The sequence below is a fragment of the Sus scrofa genome, chromosome 6 (genome assembly GCF_054392235.1).
Source record: "Sus scrofa isolate SSC_HxYL_T2T_F1_AM1 chromosome 6, Sscrofa_HxYL_maternal_Yorkshire_Landrace_v2.0, whole genome shotgun sequence".
Lineage (NCBI taxonomy): Eukaryota > Metazoa > Chordata > Mammalia > Artiodactyla > Suidae > Sus > Sus scrofa.
Genome location: NC_139388.1, coordinates 107898619 through 107911784, shown reverse-complemented (window position 1 = coordinate 107911784; position 13166 = coordinate 107898619). Strand labels below are relative to the sequence as shown.

Genomic DNA, 13166 nt, shown 5'->3' with positions numbered 1-13166 from the left:
GAGGGGCAAACCCACAGGAGAGACTCACCCATTTGCCAACAGAAAAGGGGGGAAAGAAAAGCTTACTTTGTAAAAGGGGGTATAAAAAAGACTAAAACTTAGTCATTAGTCCCAATGAACCATTTAACGTTTTTCTATGTGCTAGGCTGCCCAATTGATACTTTCTTGCAATGCAGTCGGTCAAAATTACGCCCTTGGAGCATACTGGCAACACCCCTGCCCCGTCGCCCTTCCGTTAACCCAGGCTCACAGTGTTAGCCCAGAATGGTGACTCGACTTCCTTCCGGTTCGCTAGGCGGAGGCCGGAAGTGTTGGATTGTAGCGGCTCTGGTATTGGAAGCGAGTTAGTAGCGGCAGCCGAGGCAGCGAGGGGGTACCCGAAGCAATCGGATTCTTGCGGCTGAGCAGGGTGAGTGGTGCTTGGGGCTCATTCTGGCCGCATACCCGTGGGGCGGCTGATGAGCAGCGGTGCTTCCGTGGTACCGGGAGCGCACCTGGGCAGATGTACCAGCCGCTTCGTGGGTTTCGAGCCCAAGGGCCAGCTCCAGTATCAAAAGCCGGGGGCCGGAAACGGCCCAGATGCCAATTTTGCCAGACTTGGAGGTCAGGAAATGTGGCTTAGCCTGCTGGCGCCGCGAGCTTGGGCGACAGCCGGCCTGGGAAACCCGAGCCCCGCGGATCTGACTCTGGGACTAAGTTTAGTTTCTAACGTAAACTTGCCGGATTCAAGAGTTTGCGCAAAAACTGTAGCCCATTGCCTCCCCCACCACCACTCCGGCGCACCTCCCCGCTGCAGCTGTTGTTGCAGCTGTGTGGCTACGTTTAGTTGGAATAACCACCTCAAATTAGCATCTTCCTCAGCTCAGTGTCCATTCTGTAATTAGAACTTTGTTTTAAGTGATATTTGGGCAAAGGGAGGTTTGGTGTTTAATTTGCGGCTTCAGAAAAATTCCATAATACACCACCACATTCCTTTTGGGTGGAGACTTGGGGTTATATCAGTTTCCCAAAGTGTTTCTTTTTATAGTAGTTGAATTGGTTTATCAAAGAGTATGTCAGTTCTTTACAGAACTTGGAGTAGAAATAAGCGTTCAGGTGAGATTTTAACTTCAGCGCACAAAGTTTTATATCTAAAGGTGAAGAAAGTGAGTATTTCTTAAAATTATTGCTGTTTGTTTCATGTTCTGGAAGGCATTCGATAAAACTTGACCAGAGAGCTTTTTATTTTCAAAAGTGAGGCTTTACTCTCAGTGAACCCCGACAAAGAATTGCCTTTGTCAAGTGCTGAGAACTTTTTGGGTGTGGCAGTCTAAGGGAACTGTTCCTACCTTTAACCGGAAGTTTGCAAAGGAATTGAAAACTTGGTTTAGTTGGAACGGAAGCACCACCCTGAAAATGTACTTTTAAAAAACTGTGGTTGGCACCAAAAAGTTATATATCTATTTAGCTTGGAAAAAGGTTTATTGTTTAAATGAGACAAATCAGTAGATTTGGTCTGGACTCGGAAAGCAGACACTGTGCTGTCGTACTAGGAGGTGTTTTCTGAAATGAGAGTTTTTCCTTAAAGAACATGTTTCCAGAATACTGGTCAATTTGAGTGTTCTGTAGTAGAAAAAGTCTTCAGCTCAGTTTACACTTATTACCACTATAAATGCTGGAATCTAGGATTCTAACTAGAGTAATATAGTGTAATGTTGATTAATTTGTAATGGGATTAATCCCATTTTACAAATGAAACCAGAGTATCTAGAAATTCTGAAAAAAATCTTCTGGTTGCCCTTGGTGTGAGGATCTTTATTTTCCATTTCTCCATCCCTTAAATCTAGTCTTAACACCCTAGTTTGTATACCTCCTTTTTGTCATAAGCCTGAATGATTATCTTGGTATTTGATCAAACTAAAAAAAAAAAGAAAAATCCAGAAATTCATTACCAGCAACACGCCCCTTCCCTGATTAAGGCAAGATTATATTCCATCACATCTGTAAACTGAACCTCCTTGACCATGAGATTGTGTTTCATTCACTTTCTCCGGCATCTGAAATCCTTATGTATTTCATAGAAGCTGCAAGTTTCATACAATATATAGCCCTTCATCCCAAAGTTCTTTCATTGTTCTTTCATTAAATGCTTAAGAAATACTCCAGTCTCCAATTTAGGATGAGTGAGGATCCTTGTAACTTGGAAGTCCCAAGTGCCTTTATGGCAAATCCTCCCGTCCTGCTTAAATTGATGTGTGAAATATCTTCAACTTTATTTTACCCTAACTTATGAGAGTTGTGAATTTGCTAAAGGCTTGTTACATGAAGAGAGTTTCAGTCTGACTTGTATGGGGAATGTAAAAATGGACAGCATACTAGAATCATAATTAGGAGAACAGTGACAGTATCTGTTGTAAGTGATCTGCTCCTTGGGATCATAGACAGCACTGCTCCTCATTTGGCTCCCTCTCCACCAGTGTTTATTCCACCCATGCTTTCAGTTTGGTGGAAAAATATCCACCCTGCCCATATTTTTGAATGATTGACTTCTGAAGTGAACTCCCTGTCAGGTTTCTGGCAGGAGATAAATTCATAGATCAGTGTCCACCCTCCTTGAAAAAGTCAGGGCCCATGTAGTGACTTGCCCAACATCACACTACCAGTTTTTGGTAGAATTACCTACCTTAATTTGTTAGAATTAAGACTAACATTTAAATCTTGTAATTCTAAAGAAATCTTGTAGCTTTTAGGGGTTTTCAGGGTCTCCTCACCCACCAAATCTTTTAGAAATAAAGACCTTTTCTGAACTCACAGTATTTGATAATTATGTACTACCATTGTGTTATTTATTTTTGTTATACATACTGTTAACTTGAGAGTAATACTTCTGGAATGAAAGCTGTGTGATGCATCTCATGAATCGAACCAATCATCTTATTTCTTTACAGTTACCTCCCTAAGTATATTTTAAGCTTCTTGAAGATAGGACACTTATCTTACATTTCTTAATTCTTAAGTAATAATCAATACTCATAACATTTGATGCATATGAGTGTAATTCTACTGATCGTATTAAAGACTGATGATTCAGTATTGAATGAGCTAAAGAAAAATTCTGTGAGACCCTTGTTGGTGCTGACCAAAAAAAAAAAAAACTTTATAACTTTAAGAAACTATCTTATAGGAGTTCTTGTGGCTCAGTGGAAACAAACCCAACTGTTACCCCTGAGAATGCAGGTTCGATCCCCAGCCTCAATCAGTGGGTTAAAGATCTGGCGTTGCTGTGAGCTGTAGTATAGATCATAGATGCGGCACGAATCCGGTATTTCTGTGGCTGTGGCATAGGCCGGCAGCTGCAGCTCCAGTTTGACCCCTGGCCTGGGAACTTCCATGTGCCACAAGTGGGGCCCTAAAAAGCAAAAAAAGCAAAAAAAAAAAAAAAAAGAGTATTTACAGATTTGAAGACTGCATGGTTAAAAGAAACGCTAATAGGAAATACATCAAAATTCAAAGGTGTTACTTTATAATCCGAACTAAGCATTTTAAAAACGTACCTAGAGGCCCCCCCACCAGATTTAGTATTATGAGGTTTTTAGATTAAAAATCAGTTGTGTCAACCATTTAACCTATAATTTTTATCAGTTTCTTTCTTAACTGACATTTGTACGTTATTAGGGTAAGACAATGTCAAACAAAAGACTATTTTTTTATTTTATTTTTTGTCTTTTTTTTTTTTTTTTCTTTTAGGGCCGCACCCGTGGCATATGGAGGTTCCCAGGCTAGGGGTCTATTCGGAGTTGTTGCTGCCGGCCTATGCCAGAGCCACAGCCACCCCAGATCCAAGCTGCATCTTCAACCTGCACCACAGCTCACGGCAACACTGGATCCTTAACTTACTGAGCGAGGCCAGGGATCGAACCTGCAATGTCATGGTTCCTAGTCAGATTCGTTTCTGCTGCGCCAGGATGGGAACTCCCAAAAGACTATTTTTAAAGACGTTTCGTTTTGCAAAGATGTGGCACACGTAAAATATTAAAGAGATATGACACTTTGATAAATATGTGCCACTCCTTGGGTTTCAGCCTCTAACTCAAGTCCTGAAGTACATTTAGGAGAAGGAGGAATAATATATTCCATATTCCTTGTAGTTTTTAACACTGCATTTAGAATAGAGGGGAAAATTATAGAGTGCTACATAGTTTAGATAATGGATTTATTGTGTGGGAAGGTGTTACAGCATGAAAATATGCATTCGTGAAAGAGTGATTAAAGGAAGCTTGGAAGCTCGGGAGGAGTATATTTCATAACTTCTATGTCACATAGGGTATATCTTACCAGCAATACATTCCAGAGCATCACAGAAGAGTGCTGTGTTTGATGGACTGGAATTTGTGACTCTCCTTTGTGGAATTTCCTTCTAAAATCTGAGAACAGATTTAGCTAAAAAAAAATCTGAGGCAGAGCTTTTCCAATTGTTTCCATAATTGAATTTAGTCTGGCTGATGTTGTCTAATCAAGGAAAGAATGTAACAACTAAGTTTTTAAAAGCCCTTATGAAGCTGTGCTCTAAGGTCACTTTGCAGTACTGACATCTAGGTAGTACTTCATTCTTTGCAGTCCACAGACTTATTTTTAGAGCAAGGGCATAGTGTTTTGCTACCTCATAGCTAAATGTTGTTTTCAGGACGTAAGCTTTAAAATTGTTGTCCTGGTCAGAGAGTGAAATCAGTACTGCCTATTTTAGACCTGCTTCGAAGAATATAACTGAATTCAGTGTCTTAGTCTCGTGGGTTAGAAGTTTTGCAGACTGCCATTTACCGCTTCAGCTCTGAAGGATGGTACGGTAAAATTTTATTATCTGATAATGATGGGATTTATAACTTCAAATTTGTATAGTCTTAGAGACTGTGTTGAAAGGAAAATTGCCTTTTCATCTTAGATATTATTAGACATTCTCTTTATTGTTAACTTAAATTTTACAGGGATAAATTTAGATTATTAGAGAGCAAAGGTAGTTTCCATACTTAAAATGCTTTCTACAAATGAAATTGCTTTCAAAATTTGTATTGTGCTCTGATTTTTGTTACTTCAAGTGATTTAACTTAGCTTTGAGCACAAATTGATTTGAATAGAGTGGAAATAATTGTAAAATGTAATTATAGTTAAATTACTTTCAGAGTTCTCTCTACTTTTCACTTAGTCTTCCTATAAGTATCTTTCTTGAACTACCTTGATTCCAGAAGTGAGGGTAAGATAAGAAGTGTTGGTTGCAAGTGGAAGAATGGTATTTGCTGGTAAAGACTAGGAGATAAGACCTGTCCCCGTCAGTCAGCTCCGCTTCCTCCTTTCTCTTCACCCTAGAACAGGACAGCTGGTTTTGGCTACGGCTGCAGAAGGATAGACCTGTGGAGGGTGAATTAGGATCCCTTGTGCTCTGTGCACTGAGGGGTAGAACCAGCACTGTTTTTCTAGAATACCGGCGGGTTTCGTTTCTTATTTTTTTGTATCATTTTTAAGCTGGTAGATTGGGTAATTAGTCCTTAAACCAGCTGTCTAGTGGTATGGGGGACGTGAATCTTGTTGCTAATGCTCTGAGTTTTGAATTCATGTTGATTGTAGTTTGGAACTTGGAGTTAGTAATGGACTGTTGATTAAATGTTCTGACTACTAAAGACGAGGGAACTCAAAGCATGAGTTTGGTTTTTCTCTTGTAGTTTGAATGAGTATCGATATCAATTGAGAGAGATTTTTGCCAAGCGATACTATCCTTCTGGCTAGATTTTAGTCACATCCCTCTGTCACTCAAACATATTGGAAGGTTTGGTTCAACTTGTTTTTTATTTCTCATATTTTCCTTTGTTAGGATTTAACCACCACCATGTCGAGCAAAAGAGCAAAGACCAAGACCACCAAGAAGCGCCCCCAGCGCGCAACTTCCAATGTGTTTGCCATGTTTGACCAGTCACAGATTCAGGAGTTCAAGGAGGCCTTCAACATGATCGATCAGAACAGAGATGGTTTCATCGACAAGGAAGACTTGCATGACATGCTTGCCTCCCTGGGTAATGATCCGTTTTAATAATATATCAAATAGAATTTCTGTAACACCTTTAATGTGTTTTTTTTTCCCCCTTAAGTCCTAAAGCTCTAGAAGCAAATCTAATGATGTTATATTCACTGAGATTCAAAGTCTGGAGCATTGGTTCCAAAAGTGTGGTCTTTGGACCACCTACAGGTTTCTGGTCAAGTCTAAGGATTAGGCCGGGGGCCAGCCATATGTGTGCACGTGTGTGTGCGTGCACTGCAAATACTGGTATTGATTAAGAGAGCAGTATTATTCCTCCTGACATCCTAATGGAATAGCACACAATCTCCAGACTCTTAATACAGGCTGTCTTTATTGGAGAAGACTTTTTTCGAAGTAGTTTTTCTACCTTGAATGCAAATGGCGAAGTATAAAAATGATAATCTTTCTTGTCAAAATATTTACTATGGTGAATAGTTGATGCATTTTGTTATGTAATTGAAATCATGATCCTCTTTTTTCTTCAGGAAAGAATCCAACAGATGAGTATCTGGATGCCATGATGAATGAGGCTCCAGGTCCCATAAATTTTACCATGTTTCTCACAATGTTTGGTGAAAAGTTAAATGGCACAGACCCAGAAGATGTCATCAGAAATGCTTTTGCTTGCTTTGATGAAGAAGCAACTGGTAAGTCTGAAGTAACCTATAAATACCAAGTGAATTTTTTTTTTTGGTGGCATATGAAAGTTCTGAGACCAGGGATCGAATTCCAGCCACAGTTGCAGCAATGCTGAATCCTTAACCCACTGTGCTGCAGTGGGAACTCCTAATTACCAAGTGATATAATTTTTAGTTATGGTATAACAACCTCAAATATGATGATATATAACACCCTCAGATTTATACCATACATTTTTTGTGGGGGGGACAGGTTACTCTATGGTGTCACTCCCTTCACTGCCTCTGCTCCTACTTTTTTTTTTTTTTTTTTTTAATGCTTTTTAGATCCACACCTGAGGCATATGGATGTTCCTAGGCTAGGAGTCAAATTTAAACTTTTAATTTACAGTATAATAGGTGTATTTGAAATTTCTTTAGGAACCTTATGTTACTCCTTTACTAGAATAATTCCACAAGGGTTAAACACTCAGTAAATGTGTGTCAAATGGAGTTCCCTTCGTGGCACAGTGGTTAACGAATCCGACTAGGAACCATGAGGTTGTGGGTTCGATCCCTGCCCTGGCTCAGTGGGTTAACGATCCGGCGTTGCCGTGAGCTGTGGTGTAGGTTGAAGATGCAGCTCGGATCCTGCGTTGCTGTGGCTCTGGTGTAGAATGGTGGCTACAGCTCCGATTGGACCCCTAGCCTGGGAACCTCCATATGCCGCAGGAGCGGCCCAAGAAATGGCAAAAATACAAAAAAAAAAAGTGTGTCAAACGAATATCCTTTACCAGAACAATCTTGGAAAAAGCACACACTGCTGTGAACAGAGATTCCAGTACAATTCTCTGTATGTTTATCAGGTACCTCTCAGCTCTGAGATTGTTTCGATCTGGTGTCTTAACCTTTCCCTCTGGAATTAGATGCCCTGATTTTATAATCCTATTCTGCATGATAGTTGTGTTACTTATATTCTCTAGGCCTCTATTTTCTTATTTGTAAGATAGCCACTAGTTTTACCTACCTCATCGGGTTGTTGTGAGGATTAAATTAAGAAGTGAGACGGTAGCTTACTGCCTGCATGGTGTCAACTCTTAAGCCCAATAGGTTAATTACATAAATGCCACTTTGGCAAAAGTGTATATAGGAGAAAAGATGAGAGGGTAACTCACATGGTGAGCTTCTTGAGAAGGCAGGCACACCCTTTGGTTATACGTTGCTTGGATGAGTTTAAACAGTCCAAGCATAGTTTGGTGATGGAAGCAGTCTCCCCACTCTGGCTTTCTTTCCTTTTTTTTTTTTTTTTGGATTTTTGCCATTTCTTGGGCTGCTCCCACAGCATATGGAGGTTCCCAGGCTAGAGGTCGAATCAGAGCTATAGCTGCTGGCCTACACCACAGCCATAGCAATGCCAGATCATTAACCCACTGAGCAAGGCCAGGGATCAAACCCACAACCTTATGGTTCCCAGTCGGATTTTTTAACCACTGAGCCACGACAGGAACTCCTTTTTCTTTTCTTTTCTTTTTTTTTTTGTATTTTTGTCCCCACTCTGGCTTTCAAAGCTCCCCATGATAGAGCATCATTAGGCTTCTTCTGATAGCCTACCCTTGACTCCTGGATCACCTTCCTGACCTCCTTCTGAGCTCCTTTATGTATTGTTGCCCTGACTTACCTCCTCATACCACCTTCTTCCTCCATCCCCTGAAATCAAAACTCTGAGCAGTTGTTTCTGGAAGGGGTAGTGGAAGGGCAGGCCGGAGAGACTTAGTTATTTCCTGCTAAAGACCCTTGTATATTGATTGAATTTTTTACTGTGAGCAGGTGTTACTTTTTTAGTGGAAGGGAATAAAACCATGAAAGAATAAATTGTCTTATCTATTCAAAGTCATCTCCCTGGTCACATTCTTTTTTTAGGGCTGCACCTGTGGCATATGGAGATTCCCAGGCTAGGGGTCAAATCTGAGCTTTAGCTGCCAGCATACGCCACATCCACAGCAACATGGGATCTGCGACCTACCCCACAGCTTATAGCAACGCCATATCCTTAACTCACTGAGCAAGGCCAGGGGTCGAACCTGAGTTCTCATGGACACTAGTTGGGTTCACTACTGCTGAACTCCCCATGCTCACATCCTTTATGGAGTTATGTCTGTGTTCTCCTTTCCACCTCCAAAGTATTTTTATATTGCTCTCTTCTGGGACATACACTTCTACTGTAGTTGTGTGCTAATTCCTAATCATCAGTCTCTCCCTGCTCCCGGGGCAATAGCTGTGTGTCTTCAGCAGCACCATGCTCCCATCTTTGTAATCCCTCCCAGCTCCTCCCGCAGTCCCTTATACATCGTTGATGATTAGCTTATGTGATAGTTGAATAACTTGGCTGGAGGTGGGGATTTATTTCTACAAGCTGAAAGTCCAGGATTTAGAGAACCCTTTTTTTTTTTTTTAAATCTAGGATTGAATTAGCAAAAACAACTCATAAATCTAAAGATTCTTTTGTGGACCTTAACACTTTAAACTCATAGGAAATATAAATGTTTTAGCTTAATTTCACATTTAAGGAAGTTATTGGATTTTTCTTTTTTTACATTATGAATTTTACGATCTTTGTGCCTGCATTGTCATTTATCACCTTTGGATTACCGCATTGGTGGTTCTCAGTCATGACTACACATGGGAGTTACTTGAGGAACCTTTGAAAAATACCACTTTAAGTCCCTGGATGATTCTGATGTGCAGTCAGTTTTTGTGGTAACGCTGCTTTCCCAAGTCCAGAATAGAAAGCGTAGCTCTCAGCTCACTACTACACACCCCCAGTGCCTAGCCCCGTGTCTGAGATATAGTTAATGCTCAAATATTTACTCTGTTTTTGCACAACCATATTTGACCATATTTGTTATTGAGTCTAAATTGGAGTTGTTTAAAAAAATCTTTTTATCTCATTTTACATATGAAAAAAAAGGGGAGTTCCCATTGTGGCACAGTGGAAACAAATCTGACTAGGAACCAAGAGGTTGCGGGTTCCATCCCTGGTCTCGCTCAGTGGGTTAAGGATCTAGCGTTGCCATGAGCCGTGGTGTAGGTCGCAGATGTGGCTCAGATCTGGCGTTGCTGTGGCTGTGGTGTAGGCTAGCTGCTGTAGCTCCGATTGGACCCCTAGCCTGGGAACCTCCATATGCCGTGGGTATGGCCCTAAAAAAAAAAAAAAAAGAAAGAAAGAAAGAAAAAGAAAAGTCAGAGGTAAAATGAAATGCCTGTAATAAGATAGCTTGTTAAAACCTTGAGACCAGTATTCTTTCCACTGAAACACTTTATCAGTGTTTTTGATGTGGTATTGATTTTAGTGTATTTGCTTATAGAATAAGTGTAACCAGTCATGCTACTTTAAGGAACCATGAGGCATGGATTGCTTAGTCATACTTTATGGCTTCTCTTTAGGCATAGGGGTTAGCCCTTGTTATAGGGGAGATGGATGTCGAGGGAGCTTGGTAGAACAGAGCAGATTAATGTTATTAAGCATTGGGGCATTTTCTAGGCAACTGTCTGCTGAAGTTGGCTTAAGCGTGCAGAGACCCCATATTTCATATATTTACATGCTTATAGTTCTTAACATAGCTTGTGCCTTGTCAAGGGTAGATGCTCCTTGTAATTAATCCTCAGAGTAGTATTTATTCTGATCCCTGGTTCTTTATTCTTAAGGTACCATTCAGGAGGACTACCTGAGGGAGCTGCTGACCACGATGGGAGATCGGTTCACAGATGAGGAGGTGGACGAGCTGTACAGAGAAGCACCTATTGACAAAAAGGGGAACTTCAATTACATCGAGTTTACCCGCATCCTTAAGCATGGAGCGAAAGACAAAGATGACTGAAAAAACTTCAGATTCCAGCCAAACGTTCCTTGTTGCCACTTTGGGTATTTCTGAGACTTTCTCTAAGAGCCTGTTGCATGCCCTTAGCTTTACAGCCTTTGCCTTTCTTGTTGTATTTATTCTCAGCCATTTGGGGCACATGCATCTCTATAATCAGACTGGAAATGAGACTTTTTGTCATTTTCAGAATAGAAAATAGGGTAATTTAATTTACCAGCTGTCCCCTCCCTCCCCCAAATAACTGCAGTCTACACAGAGTCAATATATTTTTTCAGAGAAAGTTATTCACTCAATTTTTTCTGAACCATAATTAAACTTTATGATAAAAACTTACTTGTTTAAAACTTCCTTATTTATCAAAATTGACTTTTGTTGGTCTTGGTTGCATCTTCTAAAGAAAGATAGGAGTTCTCTTATGGCACAGTGGGTTGAGAATGCAGCATTGTTCTGGGGCGGCTTGGGTCAATGCTGTGGTGCAGGTTCAGTCCCTGCCCCAGGAATTTTCATATGCCATGGGCATAGCCAAAAAAGGAAGAAAGGTAGATGAGGCAAATCCTAGAAAATGCTAATCATGGTTAGACCCTCTCCCTTACTCCTTCCAGTTTTCCTAACAATCCTATCTCCTCTACTATTAATTCTTCTTTTCAAAGAAACCAAATTTTAACTGCCTTTATTGGGTTTCCTGCACTTTTTCTTTCAATTTTTTAAATAATTTCCTGAAGAATTTGCATTTGGTAGTTTTGAATCCTTAATTTAGCATACCTACCAGCATCCCTCCGTATCCATTCTAAGTCTTTTGCACATTATGTCATTTAAAATTAGACCAGGCCACTGAGTGTAATTTTAATTTGTCCTAATTTTTAAAACTATTTTAGCCCCAAAGTTTCTGTGGAATGCTTCTACCGTAAAGACAGATTTTTTTTGTATTGTATTTCAAAATGTTGGAGGTAGAGTATGGTATTTTTTGTATATAGTTTAACTTGTCAGTCCCTATTGAAATACTGTGTTTGTTTATGCAGAGATTCACTTGAGTTCATGTATGAATCTTTGACATTCCTGACCTGCCCACAGTCAGAACAGCTGAAGCTACACATGCTTGGGAACGTGAGATCATTATTTCAATCCTAAAAATAACTTCTGCTGTTTGCAGGAATGCAGGACTGTTTTCAGAGTTAATCAGGAAATGGTAAACAGTTTCATTTGCTTTGGGCTTCAAAAATCTGACTCTTGAGGATTCATGAGTTTAAGAAAGATCTTGAAACACTGAGGGGAAAAGTTGGGTGAAAAGAGTGGACAAATAGCCTATCAAGATGAATAATTGACAGTTACTCATAACATTTAACAAGACTGTCCTTGGACAAAACCATTACCTCATTGAATAAGCAATTACTAAATGCCTTCAGGGGCAGCAGACCATCACACGAAACAGGATGGGTGAGGTGAGCTAAATTCTTTAACCTCATGAGGTCAGCTTCACAGAACAGGAGTAGAAGGGCCAGTAACAAGACTGCTCTTGCCCCTTTCAAGATTAGAATCTTAGCACCTGCCTTAACTCTGCTTTTAACGTGTTCCTGAATTTCATTCAGTCAGTTAAGCAAAGTGCTTTTTCCTGCCAAGATGCCAAAATTTTTTGTTGAATTTACATTTCAACTGAAAAAACAAAGATCGCTTTTGCTTTGTTAACCAATTTCAAGTGAAGAACAAATAACATCGTTTCTACACAGAAAAATACTATCATTAAAATTATTTCTTACAGTATCCCAGTTTCCATTTCAGATAACTGCTCAAAGAACCAACCACCATTGGAAACAGTGATTGAATGAAATATCTTAAATTCAATGAAAGTGTAGTCTTAAGCCTCCTAATTTGGCAATAGCATTCTCTAGGTAGTAAGTAGGTTTTTGCTTAGGTAAAGATGATTGCTAATAAAAAGCTAAAGCATATACTTCAACAATGCATTTGATTAAAAACAAAACAAAACTCGTCTCATGAAGAAAGCCATACTTGAAACAAACCATTTCAAAAGTTCTGGTGAAACCAACCTAATGGGTGGATGGCATCTGTCCATACTCACCTGCTTATGTGATTAGACTGTGCTTTGGACTTCAGGGCCCAAATTTCAGTTGATCAAGGAGCCCATGACTGGATAACATCAGGAATTGATGAATGCTCCTGGGGAGAAAGGGAGCAGGCCAGACTGCCTTTACGAGACAGGCTATACAAGACAAGTAAAAACAAATTCTGAAAGGCAATGTTTTTTACAAAGCATGAGGAGAGAAAGGACAGCTACTAGACTTGGAGATGTTCTGGCAGGTTTTAAGAAGGATCAGGTAAAAGACAGTAAAAGGGCTTAGACAGTACATAGAGCCACAAACACAGTGTTATTGAAAAGCAAGGGGATAATTTCAAGAGTGAAGAGGTTGGTCCAACAGTATTAAAATCACAGAAAAATCAAGTATAGTAGGATTTACATGAGGCCACTGGATTCAGCAAGCCGTTGGTCACTTCTGCTAGAGCTGTTAGGTAGTTCTGAGTGCAGAATCCATAATTATAGCGGGAAATGGGGACAATGCCTAGGTTTGGAGGTCAGGCCAGCTGCAGTTTAATCTTGTTCTTGCTATATCA

The 13166-nt window shown here is 40.1% G+C and overlaps 1 protein-coding gene across 2 annotated transcripts; it reads left to right on the top strand.

Moving 5' to 3' along the window:
- Window positions 1-283: 283 nt before the first annotated feature.
- On the top strand, window positions 284-11210 carry LOC733637 (myosin regulatory light chain 2 protein). 2 transcript variants are annotated; one of them, NM_001244251.2, is made up of 4 exons: window positions 284-409; window positions 5843-6041; window positions 6532-6693; window positions 10369-11210. In NM_001244251.2, exons 2-4 carry the CDS (start codon window positions 5858-5860, stop codon window positions 10539-10541), a joined length of 519 nt encoding a protein of 172 aa, NP_001231180.1. In that variant the 5' UTR covers window positions 284-409; window positions 5843-5857; the 3' UTR covers window positions 10542-11210. The 2 variants fall into 2 exon arrangements, with proteins under 2 accessions (NP_001231180.1, NP_001038037.3); NM_001044572.3 differs by lacking the exon at window positions 284-409 and adding an exon at window positions 4768-4817.
- Window positions 11211-13166: the final 1956 nt, after the last annotated feature.